Source organism: Aptenodytes forsteri, unplaced genomic scaffold, assembly GCF_000699145.1.
Source record: "Aptenodytes forsteri isolate BGI_AS27 unplaced genomic scaffold, ASM69914v1 Scaffold145, whole genome shotgun sequence".
Taxonomy (NCBI): Eukaryota; Metazoa; Chordata; class Aves; order Sphenisciformes; family Spheniscidae; genus Aptenodytes; species Aptenodytes forsteri.
This window is the reverse complement of record NW_008795122.1, coordinates 4,095,663-4,107,311: the sequence shown is the minus strand read 5'-3', so window position 1 is coordinate 4,107,311 and position 11,649 is coordinate 4,095,663. Positions and strand designations below refer to the sequence as shown.

Sequence of the window (11,649 nt, the reverse complement as noted above, 5' to 3'; positions counted from 1 at the left end):
ATCCCACCGTGGGGGAGTGAGCGAGCGGTTGTGTGGTGCTTAGTTGCCAGCTGGGGTTAAATCACAACACACTACTATGCCTATACTGAAATATTTCCATACTCCAGTGTTGATCTTCCTTTCTCACAGTGCTAATATTGGGTTCTTCAGTTTAACTTGCTTTGCCAGGTCTAGAAGACAATTTCTGAGTTTTATCCTTTTTTTTTTTTGACTGATCTCTACAGGAGGGCCAAAGAGCATGACAATGTTCTCAGGGCAGTAATTTAGCATTATTAAGGAATGCTGCAAAACAGTTAAATTTTTCTCTATATTCCACAATTATACAAGACAGTTCAATAAGGAGGTTCTTTTTTTTTTCATTAAGGGATTACAAAGAAATCCTCCAAGTCTTAATTTTTTTCTGTTCTTGTAAAATCTTCCAGAGAGATTTTAGAGTAGCATGGAAGGCTAAAGCAAAGGTCTTATCTGTGGTTCGCGCAGAAAGCTGAATTTTTATTTCCATAATTACATTAAGCTTTCCATACTCAAAGGCTAAGCTGTTTTATCTCCAACGCTGCTTGTGCATGATATAGCAAAATAAACAAAGCAGATCTTCTGCTTCAGAAATCAAAACTTCATACAGGCAGTTTTTTAAAAACCCTATAGCACACCACAAAGATACTTTACCAAGAATCCCCAACTTCAGCAACTTAAATTCCTAGCTATTCCAACTGGCTTAATAAAAATTACCTCTACTTACTAACCTTGCCCTTCCACTTTCCTTAGCTACTTACGGCAATTTCACATCTGCCTTAAAAGTGCCAATATTAAGTGCTCGTGGTCCAGACCTATTATGCTTGTCAGAGAGACAGAGAGATGGATCTCCTTTTATGCAATTTAGATTCATTGCACCTTTTTACTCCTCTCCAAGAAAGATTACAAAAACCATAAGGGGAAAAGTATCAGGCCTTGAATAATCAACAGTTCGAGCTCCTACACCTGAACTGCAACTTTTCAAAGTTTTCAGTGGGTTGTCTCTATTTTACCTCTGTTTCACCAACAGGTTAGAGGTTTCACCCATATGTACGTACGTTAGAGATCAGAAGGGCTTATTCTTACTTTTATTCCTCTGGGGACTTAATATAACATTTATGAACAACCATAACAGTGAAGAAAAAACAGATTGCATGAACTTTTTCCACCTTTCCAAACTCAGATGCTAAATATACATCAGAAAAATACAGGATGCCTGATATCTGGTATCTGCACAGTGATCAGGAAATCCTCAATTGTTCATAAAAATATGGCGAATAGGATCGTACAGCTTCTGATTGTGTACCTAGCATATTTCCAGGGCAAAAATTATCTTTCTAAACTGTTGCTCTCTTGCACAGCAGCAGACGGTAACACACACAGATGCCTGCCAGTGTGAGGCAAAATACTCTAATGTGTGATTCAGTGAACTGCCACTACTCCACACTATACATTACAACCAAAAGCATAAAGCTCCTTGGTTTGGCTTTCTCTTGTTTTAGCTTACACTCCTGTTTAAAAATATTCTGTGTGATTCAAACCAATTTTTCTCCTAAAAGAGCAGTGCCAACACAACTCACTCTACATGCAACTGTAAGGACTCCCAAGAAGAGCCATTAGCAAAATCTGAATCCAACATCTACGCAGCTTCAAGAACATCCCAACTGACTTATTCGTGGTGCAGTGTCATGCTAAAGGGATATATAGGAACAAATCGTGGACTTCAGCAGAATGTTTTGGACCAGGAGGTATGAACTCTGTCATTTAGCAAAATAGTATGGCCTAGTACTCAAGGAAGTTGACAAAGACAATTTGGCCAAGCAGGGACAACAGGGAAACGCCTTCTAAACGGCAGTATGATTAAATGGAAGAGACAGGTTTGCCCCACCTGGACATAAATTCCTTTCCCACTGTTAATCCTGCACTTAAGATGGAACTAAAGGTTGTAAGGTCCTTAAAAATTAAAAAAAAAAGCAACCAGAAGAGACAGGTTTTAAACTCTTGGCACCAGCACCTGATAGTATCTGGAGTTTCTCCCATCTCTAGAGCAATAACAGGCCTTAGCAGAACGGGGAAGCTGAAACATGAAACGCTCCACAAAACCCCAGGACACGCAGAGCTAGAAGGAAGGGGTGCCAAGCCCTTCTTATCTCATTCTCTTGGTTTCAGTGTGCAGCAATGAAGTCAAAGGCAATTTTGCAACTGTGGCAGCTGCAGAATCACATCCATGGGTATTCACATTTGCAGTAGTCACGCAACCGTTCTTCCATGCAAGTGCACATCACGTCCTCCGCACGCACCTCATCTCACACACCAGTCCCCAGCCGCTTTATCAGCACAGGAGTGAGCAAGGTGAACAGGAGCTGAAAATGGCTTCACTGGGGCTATGTAAAAAAGCAGGATTTATTGATATAAATATTTGTTCCAGAAATCTTAAAGTCTTTTAACAGTAGCCTTAATAAAATGCTTCTCTCCTGACCCTTCTGAACGGAAACAAATTTGTTACAGTACATGGAGATGAAACAGAGGACAGATTACAGTGACCTACCCGAACAAGCAGTCTCGTTAGATATATTTAAGTGAAAGGGGAAGAAGCTAGACACTTCAGGTTATTTTACATCTAGCTTCACGATGTTTCTGAACACCGACTAAGGGCACTGCAGCCTGCGGTTCTGCCTGCCAGGAAAACACTCAGCACGGCGCCCTGAACCAGCTCTAACTCACTTGGGTTCATCTTCCGTGACAAACCCAAGTCTTGGACACGCTACGCCAGAAACTGCAAACCTTTCAGCCCATCTAGGCCAAGCGCAAAGATCTGTTTGCTGAACTAAATTAAAAGCCTGTGACACTGTGAAGGCTTTTGCTGCAGGGCGGGTTCAGAAAATGTTACCAAACCTGTGGGCACCGCAGATGGCACTGAGTCATGGGTGCCGCACCCGAAGGCGTTTGGTTAGCAGCGAGAGGGTGATGTGTTCAAGGACATCCTTCAGTGACATACTGGATGCCACCTGCACTGCTTTGTGCTGACCAGACTCAGTGGCCGAACATAAGACTTTGAGAAGTCGGGATGTCACCCCCCCTTTTTTGTGAGATGGGTCAGGCATCCATTCTATTAATGTTCTTTTACAACATCCATCAACAAAAGACATGGCGGCATATCAGTAATAAATGAAGCAGTATGACCAGTGTGTCACATGCTGTCTGTTCTTCCTCAGGTTCAACAGATCTGTCCACTTGATATCAGGGTTTCTCCCCTCTTGCTTCCTATTTACGTGCATCCTCCAAATGCTACAGGTGTTCGTGCCAGAAAGAAGGAAGAGAGTCTAAGCTCTGAAGGCTTCATTTCCTAGGTATTTATATACTTCCCTGTTTTTCTAGTTAATTCCAGAATGGGTATTTCTCATTAAATCCAAGCACAGTTTGGTTCTACATGACCAAGATTAACTTTTTATGGCATTTATAGAATTATGTAATAAAACGTAATTAATTGTTCTTCACTGCATCAAAGCCTGAATAGGATGACAGCAATTGTACATGTCACAAGAACACCTTATTTATTTCAGATGTTGGAAGAGAGGAGGATGCTTGATAAAGAAGGCTTTAGTCCACTTTTCCAGCTCTGTCTCACCCTACTTAATCCTCCAATTGTTACATTTAATTTGCCAGTCCTGCAATACCTTTTTTAAAATAGATGTTATTTTAAAAAAATTTTAAAAGACGGTATTAGAAAGAGTGCTTCAGAGGAAGAGAAGCCACATGTAGTGGCACTTCTCAACCTGTGGTCTATCAACCATCAGAATGTAGCTGAGAAAATGGCAAAGGCTTAAGCACACATACATCCATGCAAGCAAACAAACAAAAAAACCCACCCATAAAATAAAAGTAAGAACTAAACATTCAAACTTAGCCTGTTTTTCAGCTGAGAGTGTTTGAAAAGCATTATGGCAACACTACACACATTAATAGGTTTAAAAAAAAAAAAGACACATGGAGGAACTGGGTCAAATTCAATCCTTATCTAAGAAGATAGATGTTAGCACAGTCTGTAGAATTCAGTCAAAGTCTGACTGGGTCCTATTCTATGACTAATAAAAATCATCATTAAGAAAGAATGCAAACTTCCGTGTATTATGTGTGTACATGGAAATGTGTCTCGGAAAAGATGTATAATTGCCTTTATACTTATGAGTGGCTTCTCTGCATCCTGTCTATCAAGTTGTGTCCTCCCCCCTCTTCCCATTACTCAAAGTCTTAACTGATCTGCTGTAAAGCTCCCTCTACCTGCCTACTGCATAGCTTGGTAGGAATGATCATTTCTGTATTAGTTAAAAACAGCCCCCCCGAGGCATGGATGGTTCCTGCAGAAAGTTGCACAAAGTTGTATTAGAAGCATCAAGCCTCTCCCTGTTCGACCTCATGTCCCCCCAGCTGCCCAGGGCATCTTCACCTCGTACTTAGGATTTCTCAACCGGGAAAGGAATGAGGAGGTTTTCCGCTAGCCCTGCAGTTAATTTAGGCTTTGCCACACTTCTCTGCCAATTCCGGCTGTATTAGCAGCTTTTAGCTGTCTCAGCCCACATACCACACTGGCTGTGCTACCATAACAATTGTCACAGGATAAATCTTGTTTAAGCATCTGAGGCAAGTCCTAGTTGAAAACTATTCTGCACATGAGCAAAATCAGGGATGCTGTGGAGTCGTACCCTAGCAGTCCTGGGAACCTCGGTTTTATGGTGAGGCAATAAAGCATTTGAACTGAGCACCTCTCCAGTTCCCATGGAAGACAACAAGGAGCCAGAAATCTGAAAAATCAGAGAGCCCTGATTCCCAAACTTCTGCATTCATAGGCCCACAGGGTCCAAAACCAGCTCTGGGATATCCAGCATCCGTGGCTCTTGCAGGAGCCAGACCTCTGGGCCCTTTTATGAAAGTTTGACACATTTCAGCTCCCTTTGGAAATCAAATTGGAGGTAAATTTAAAAACCTTGCCAGGTTTTGAAGAGCACAGAGTGCAGCACTGTGCTTTGTTTTTCTTTGCTTTTGTTTTCAGTTAAATTTCTCTAATCATACTCATGAAAAGACAAGATGTTATTCATTAGTATTACTAAGCGAGTGAGTTTTGAAAACCTGTGTGCCATTGAAAGTCTCCCCATCATATTTTCTTCTCCAATTCCAAATGCAAACAACACTTAAAAATGGTTTTACTAAGCCCACAAACCTGTATGGATAGTAAGAGATGTGATGGGGTGATTGTTTTTGCAAGAGTTATTTTTCCTGTCATTTTTTAAAGATCATAGTTGTCACAGTACTAAAGACATTCCTTATGATTTACTTCCCTAAACTCAGGAGAATGAATCCGGCTATTTTCTTTAATAGGTATTTATTTCAGGACAGCTCAGTGCAACACAAAGGTAGCATTACTGAGGAGTCTCACACCTTCCCTTCTGAAGGGAGAAAGGCCCTATGTGCTTCCTCTACATCGCAGTGCAAAGTCCTGAGTCAACAAGCCGCGTAAAGCGTATGTGTAAATACCGTCCAAAAAAAGGCTGTTGTCTTCACTTTCTGCCTTGCTGCTGAAGTGACTGCCTTGTCCCTCCTCCCCCGATCACCCACATTCACCCCAGGAACAGCCTCCATCCCATAGCAATAAAGTACGGCAGAAAATACTGAAAACCAACCTCCTGCTGTAAAATAAGCATCGTCATTAAATTCACGAGCTGTTTCCATCCTAATATGCCGGGGGAACGCTCCCGTATCTTTTGCTTTGTGAGAAAAACACACACCAGCTGTTCTGACTTTTATGCAAAATTTACATCAAGTTCTCGATTTTCTAAGTCTGAATTTCTCCTCCTTTGTCACTGACACCCAAATAAACAAACGAACTCAAAGCCAAAAATTCTCAAAACCACAACCCAGAGGAGTCATGCTGCAAAGCAAATCGAAAAGAAACCCGAGTCTAGAGCTTCTGCTTTGAATGTCTTCTTTAATCAGGCTCCGAAGGATGAATTCAGCAGGGGAGGGCAGACTCTGTTGGTTTATTTAGTTACTTATTTTAAGTTTTAGTTCAGAGTCAAATTCTCCCAGTGCTTTTCAGTTAACCGAAGGTATTTCAGCATGAGACATCAAATACCAGAGGCCTCCCTGAAATCTGTGTGACTGATCTTACATAATTAACACAGTCTGAGCTACTTGCTTTGAACCGAAAAATTTCAAGAGGATTTCACTAAGGGCACGAAGGGCTCTATGCTTACCTTTTGGGTTGGGTTCGTTCTAATACAGGCTCCTGCACAAGGTGGGGGAAGCACAACATGCACACACAAACATCAGCTGCACAAAAACTGTGTTAATGTCACTTATCAGCTATTTCTGTTTCCACTGACATTCAGTTTTAACCTAAAATCAGTTTGTTGTTGTTAATTAAAATCATATGCTTCTACTACAGTAATAATATAGAGGGCAAGAGTCTCAGGTGCAAAAATAAAAATTAAATTATTTGATTTTATGTAAGCACAAATTCCTAACTGGGAGTATTTTGTATGCTGGGATGCATCTTCTCAACTGGTCACTGGAAGAGTGGCAAAAGTGACTCAAGTTACTAATAGTAACCTGAGTTTGCTAATAGTATTAGCAAAAACCTAGCACTATAATCAGAATACGAGTAGCACAGCTCATTTAGGAAGCACTAGCACACAGAAGGTTGGGAAGGACTGACAGAGTGAAATCTCTTTTATATACATCTGAATACATATACGTTTGCTGTTTTATGCGAACAATGTTCATCAGAAGTAAGTTTTGCCCTGTGGGTACCTACACATTAATTGGCAGTCTCCTTTGTTATCCTGCTAAAACAATTAATGGTATGATAGTTTTTAAATAGCCTTCCAAGCTGTTTTGTTAGGTGCATTACTATTTGAAGTAGTAGGAGATCACCCTTCGTTTTGGCTGAGGCTCCTGGATCTCACCATTTTCTTTTTGACCCCCAGCTCTGTTGTACTTTACTTATGCAAAAGCCCCCCGATTTCAGCAGGACCGTTCAAACACAAAGCTACTTACATGCGCAAGCACTTGCAGAACCAGGGCAGTGAGCAAACACAATTTTATTCCCTTTATTCTACTGTTTCCCCAGCATAAAAACCTTATTGGTCTTCTACAACATTGCCTCATACCTTGTCTGTCTTTTTTTCTTGTTTTTCCAATATGGCCATGTTTTCTTTCAGAATTTTCACAATCTCAGCAGGATTTTTGTGCGATTTACTAAACAAAGGCATGGTTTTTCTTCACCTGGATTTCTTCCTTCAGGATAGAAGAGGACTGCCTTAAATCAAACGAGAAACAAAAATAGTTTTTAAGGTTTATACGAAAATGCAATAAAAACAAAGACATTATGAACAAGAAAAGGTTATGCCTTAGGCACTATATTTTGCTTCAGCTACTCAGTAAAGCCGTAAAAGTTCTCACGTACAGTTACTGCAAGTTCATCCATGATTCACAAGCCACCGTTAGCACATGGAAAGCAACTACTCGGCACCTGCGCAGGAGCTGGATGCTTCCTAAAGTCCCTGACCTACAGGTCAGCGCTCCAGCGAGTCTATGCCTATGTCCAACGTTTTTTGGACACTGCGTATCTGGCAGGCTCCACTAGATTTCTGATAGGGGTTTCTGCCAAACTTCACCAGTTTCACCGCGATGCAGATAACTAACAGTAGACGCCAGCGTACCAAAAGCGTCCTTTGTTTAGAGTATCGCAAGATAAGGTCCCAGCTTCTCCACCATTGCTCCTCCTTCTTCAGCTGCTTTTCTTTTTCAGCCTAAAGCTTCTCGAGAAGAAGCAGTTGAAGCTACCCCCTAAGTCTGACAGACTTCAAGAATCTGTGGGTCAGATCTCACTTGTGTAAAACATAGCCTGAATTAAATAAGGAACAGAGGATCAGGCCCAAATACGGACACAAATGTTTTCATGACATTTAAATGAAAGACTGAGCATTTTAATGAAAATGGTTTTGTTTGTTTAATTTAAAACATTCTTCCTCTGTATGGTTAGAAAGGCAAATATCACATCACTGTATTTATACATGAAAGAAACCAAGTAGCTTAGTTTCTGATCCTACATAGCATTAAGTTGTGAATTCCCATGGGTTTTGCTGAGGGTCTGATACAAAGATCTACTGAAATCAATAGAAATACGCTCTGGTTAAGGCAGTACCACTTTCCAGGGAGAGCACAGCACCATTCTGGACTGCATTCCAGTTTGTACAATAACGAAGAAGAGGTTAAAAAAAAAAAGACAAAAATAATCTCAAACTTTCATCTCTTTCCACAACAAAAGACAACCATCACTGTCCCTCCCCTCACACATTTGCAAGATTAGTTGTGAAAACATAAATATATACAAAAAACACTTCAATCTCCTTATTCTTCTTCAACTTTTACAATTTTAAAAAAGCTTTATACAAGAGGTTTTAAAGGAGAGAATTAAACGAGCACAATACACACAGGATAAAGAAGAAAACCCAGTGGTCCCAAAGAACCCACTCCTGTCACGCTTCGTTGTTACTACTGACACACTACAGAGTCCATCAGGAAGTATGAGCCCATTTGTGCCATACATCCATGCGTTACTAATCCCCAAATATCCTATGGAATTAATAGCCAGTTAGATATACACTGTCCCTCCCCTCACACATTTGCAAGATTAGTTGTGAAAACATAAATATATACAAAAAACACTTCAATCTCCTTATTCTTCTTCAACTTTTACAATTTTAAAAAAGCTTTATACAAGAGGTTTTAAAGGAGAGAATTAAACGAGCACAATACACACAGGATAAAGAAGAAAACCCAGTGGTCCCAAAGAACCCACTCCTGTCACGCTTCGTTGTTACTACTGACACACTACAGAGTCCATCAGGAAGTATGAGCCCATTTGTGCCATACATCCATGCGTTACTAATCCCCAAATATCCTATGGAATTAATAGCCAGATTAGATATACATTCTATTACAACTATAAATAGCAACCATATAAAACAGCCGAGTACAAAATTCAAACCATAGAGGAATACTTTAAAAAAATAAAAAAAAACCTGTACAAACTCTGTCCTAACATCTTATTAAAAACATTTCAAAATATTTTTGCAGATTATCTTTACAAGAACAGTTTCTATGACACACAGGAAATATTTTTAAATGTCTTATTTAAACCAAAAGTTCCTTTGTAGTGTCCAGAGTAGGTGAATTTGTATATAGCTTCTCATTTGTTGCTAGGTCAGTTTTACAGGAATATTTTCATGTTCAACGTCTGAAAGCTCACCACTTTTGGATTTCCATTTTCAAGCTCCTCATGGTTCAGTTCAAACTCATTTTTATTTCTGCAGTTTTGGCTACGTAACCCTCACTCCTTGGCTGAGCTCTCAACTGCGGAGTCCTGCTCCCATGGAGCTCACAACTGCAAGCTTTGGCAGCACCATCCAACTAGCAACAGAGCAGAGTCACACCTCAACCTGACAACGTGCAAGACTGAAGACTGAGCATACTAACGACTAACTCATTTGGGCATGTTCAGCTACATTACAAGCACTGGAAAAGACTGGGATGCCAGTATTATACAATAAATTTGTTTAAACGCTGCTAGCAAGCGCCAAGCACCCCGTAATCCCGCACGTGCTGCAATTAAAAGATTAATAATTCACAACACACTTTGAGAAGAACTTGATTCTACATGTTTTTATTATCCGTGAAGACACAGCATGAGGATGTGAAGATGCAAGAGAGAGAGAGTCTGAGAGCAGGAGCTTAGCAGGCACGTTGCATTTCAGAAAAGAAGTATTTTCATCTAAGGTGGGGCAGGTTTATTCAGATTGCTGAAGCCATCCCTTCAGCTTCCCCTTCTAGAAGTCTCTACACAAGGAAAAGCAAAGGGGGAGATAATTTGATTTTTAAATTGAAGTACTCATGAGCTAGAGGTTCTGAGATTTTAAAAAAATGAAGTCCATATTTCTAACTGAAATGTCGACTATAAATTAGAAACACATTTTCCTCCCAAAAAGTAACTTACATAGCTGCCTAGACTATGGTGTCTGTATTTAAATAATCACTAATTTTGCCATAAAACTCCAACAGCCAGGCTAGCACTTTTCCACTGTGTAGTTCCAGTCTCACCACCAAGTCACCACAGCACTGCTCAGTGATAAAATACCATTCCTCTTCACTTCATACCCTACCAGTGTCCTAATCGCAAAAGCAAAATCACTGATAATAGGACAGGAAGGGACTCAAGAGACTGTTTAGTTCATCCCTCTGCTGAACAGAGCCAAGTCTCTGCTTCACTTCATTTATCAGTCTTACACACAAAGCAAAGCATCCACTGTATGCAAGCGGAGGCAGAGAGAAAAAGGGGACGAACCCCAGACGTGCACTGAAGAACATTTTTGGATTTACCCCTTTTCAGGACAGTTTTTAACCCATCAGCAGCTGGCAAAAGATGATCCATCACTTCAGAATATACCTGGCAGCTGCAGGTTCTGGTCCCTTTAGCTTCTCCATGCAGGAATCTCCTAGGGGGCATGTGCTATTCACAATTACAGGTAGAAGCAAACGGGGGCAAAGTTACTTCGCTGAGATTTGGGAGTTGTACTCCTTAGACTTATGCCTGGCTACTCCATAAGGCACATGGCAAAACAAGGACTCCTCTCCTCCAGCTTTGCTCCCCATGACTGGATTCTCCAGCATCAAAGAAAGCATGAGCTCTTGCTAAAGCTCTTAACACAGCTGGGCATTTCTGCCCTGTCCTCCTCCTTGTATCAGCTTTCTGCTCTCTAAGCTTTTCTTGGAAGGTCTTCTCTTCGGTAGAGGCACTAATTTGGTTTAAATTCCCTATTCCTTTCATCACTTATTTTCAGTCCACTTTTTGGAACTCGATATTTTCCAGGCATCTAGCCCTCTGTCAAGGTTGCTTGAAATTGGCTAGTAAGTTCAAAAGTTACCATGGGAAGAGAAGTAGGATGAGAGATGAACAGTGTGACCACATCAGCTTCGTTTTCTCAAGAAACCAGTCTAAAAATAACTGAAATACAAAGATGAATGACAACTGAAAAGAATGCAACACAGGCTTACCAAAGGTAGCTCATACTACAATCCCTTATGAATATATTTTTAGACAGAGAAAACACAGTAGAACCCATGCATCTAACATGGAAATACACTAAATTGGATACAGTAGAAAATAAACTAGTTGAAGGAAAATTATCATGTAAAGGGAGACTGATTGTCTGAGAAGGTAAGAGCAATTTGGGGACAGGATCATATTTAGAGAGGCATAGGAATTAAGAGCCTACCCAAAAATTGTGGTAACTCAAAATAGGAAGATATTAGCAACACAGAAGAGAACTGGAATATAATTACCTGAGAAACTGGATTGCCTCAAGGACTGAGATAATAAGAATGGGATAAAAATTGAAAGTAGAAAGTTTCAGATAATGCTGAATGGCAGGAGAGACAGAGAGTTTGTAGATGCCCCATCTCCAGAAACATTCAAGGTCAGGTTGGATGGGGCTCTGAGCAACCTGATCTAGTTGAAGATCTACATCTAGATCCAACACCCCCCCCCATGGCAGGGGGTTGGTCTAGATGAGCTTTAGT

At 40.6% G+C, this 11,649-nt stretch overlaps 1 protein-coding gene across 1 annotated transcript in view; it reads right to left on the bottom strand.

The window, feature by feature from the left end:
* Window positions 1-11,649, bottom strand: part of CAB39L (calcium binding protein 39 like) — a 49,318-nt gene that overhangs the window by 32,113 nt on the left and 5,556 nt on the right. The window contains exon 2 of the mRNA XM_009277148.2: window positions 7,179-7,327. Within this exon, the coding sequence (XP_009275423.1) occupies window positions 7,179-7,280 (102 nt within the window). The 5' untranslated portion in view covers window positions 7,281-7,327. The remainder of the gene's footprint in view (window positions 1-7,178; window positions 7,328-11,649) is intronic.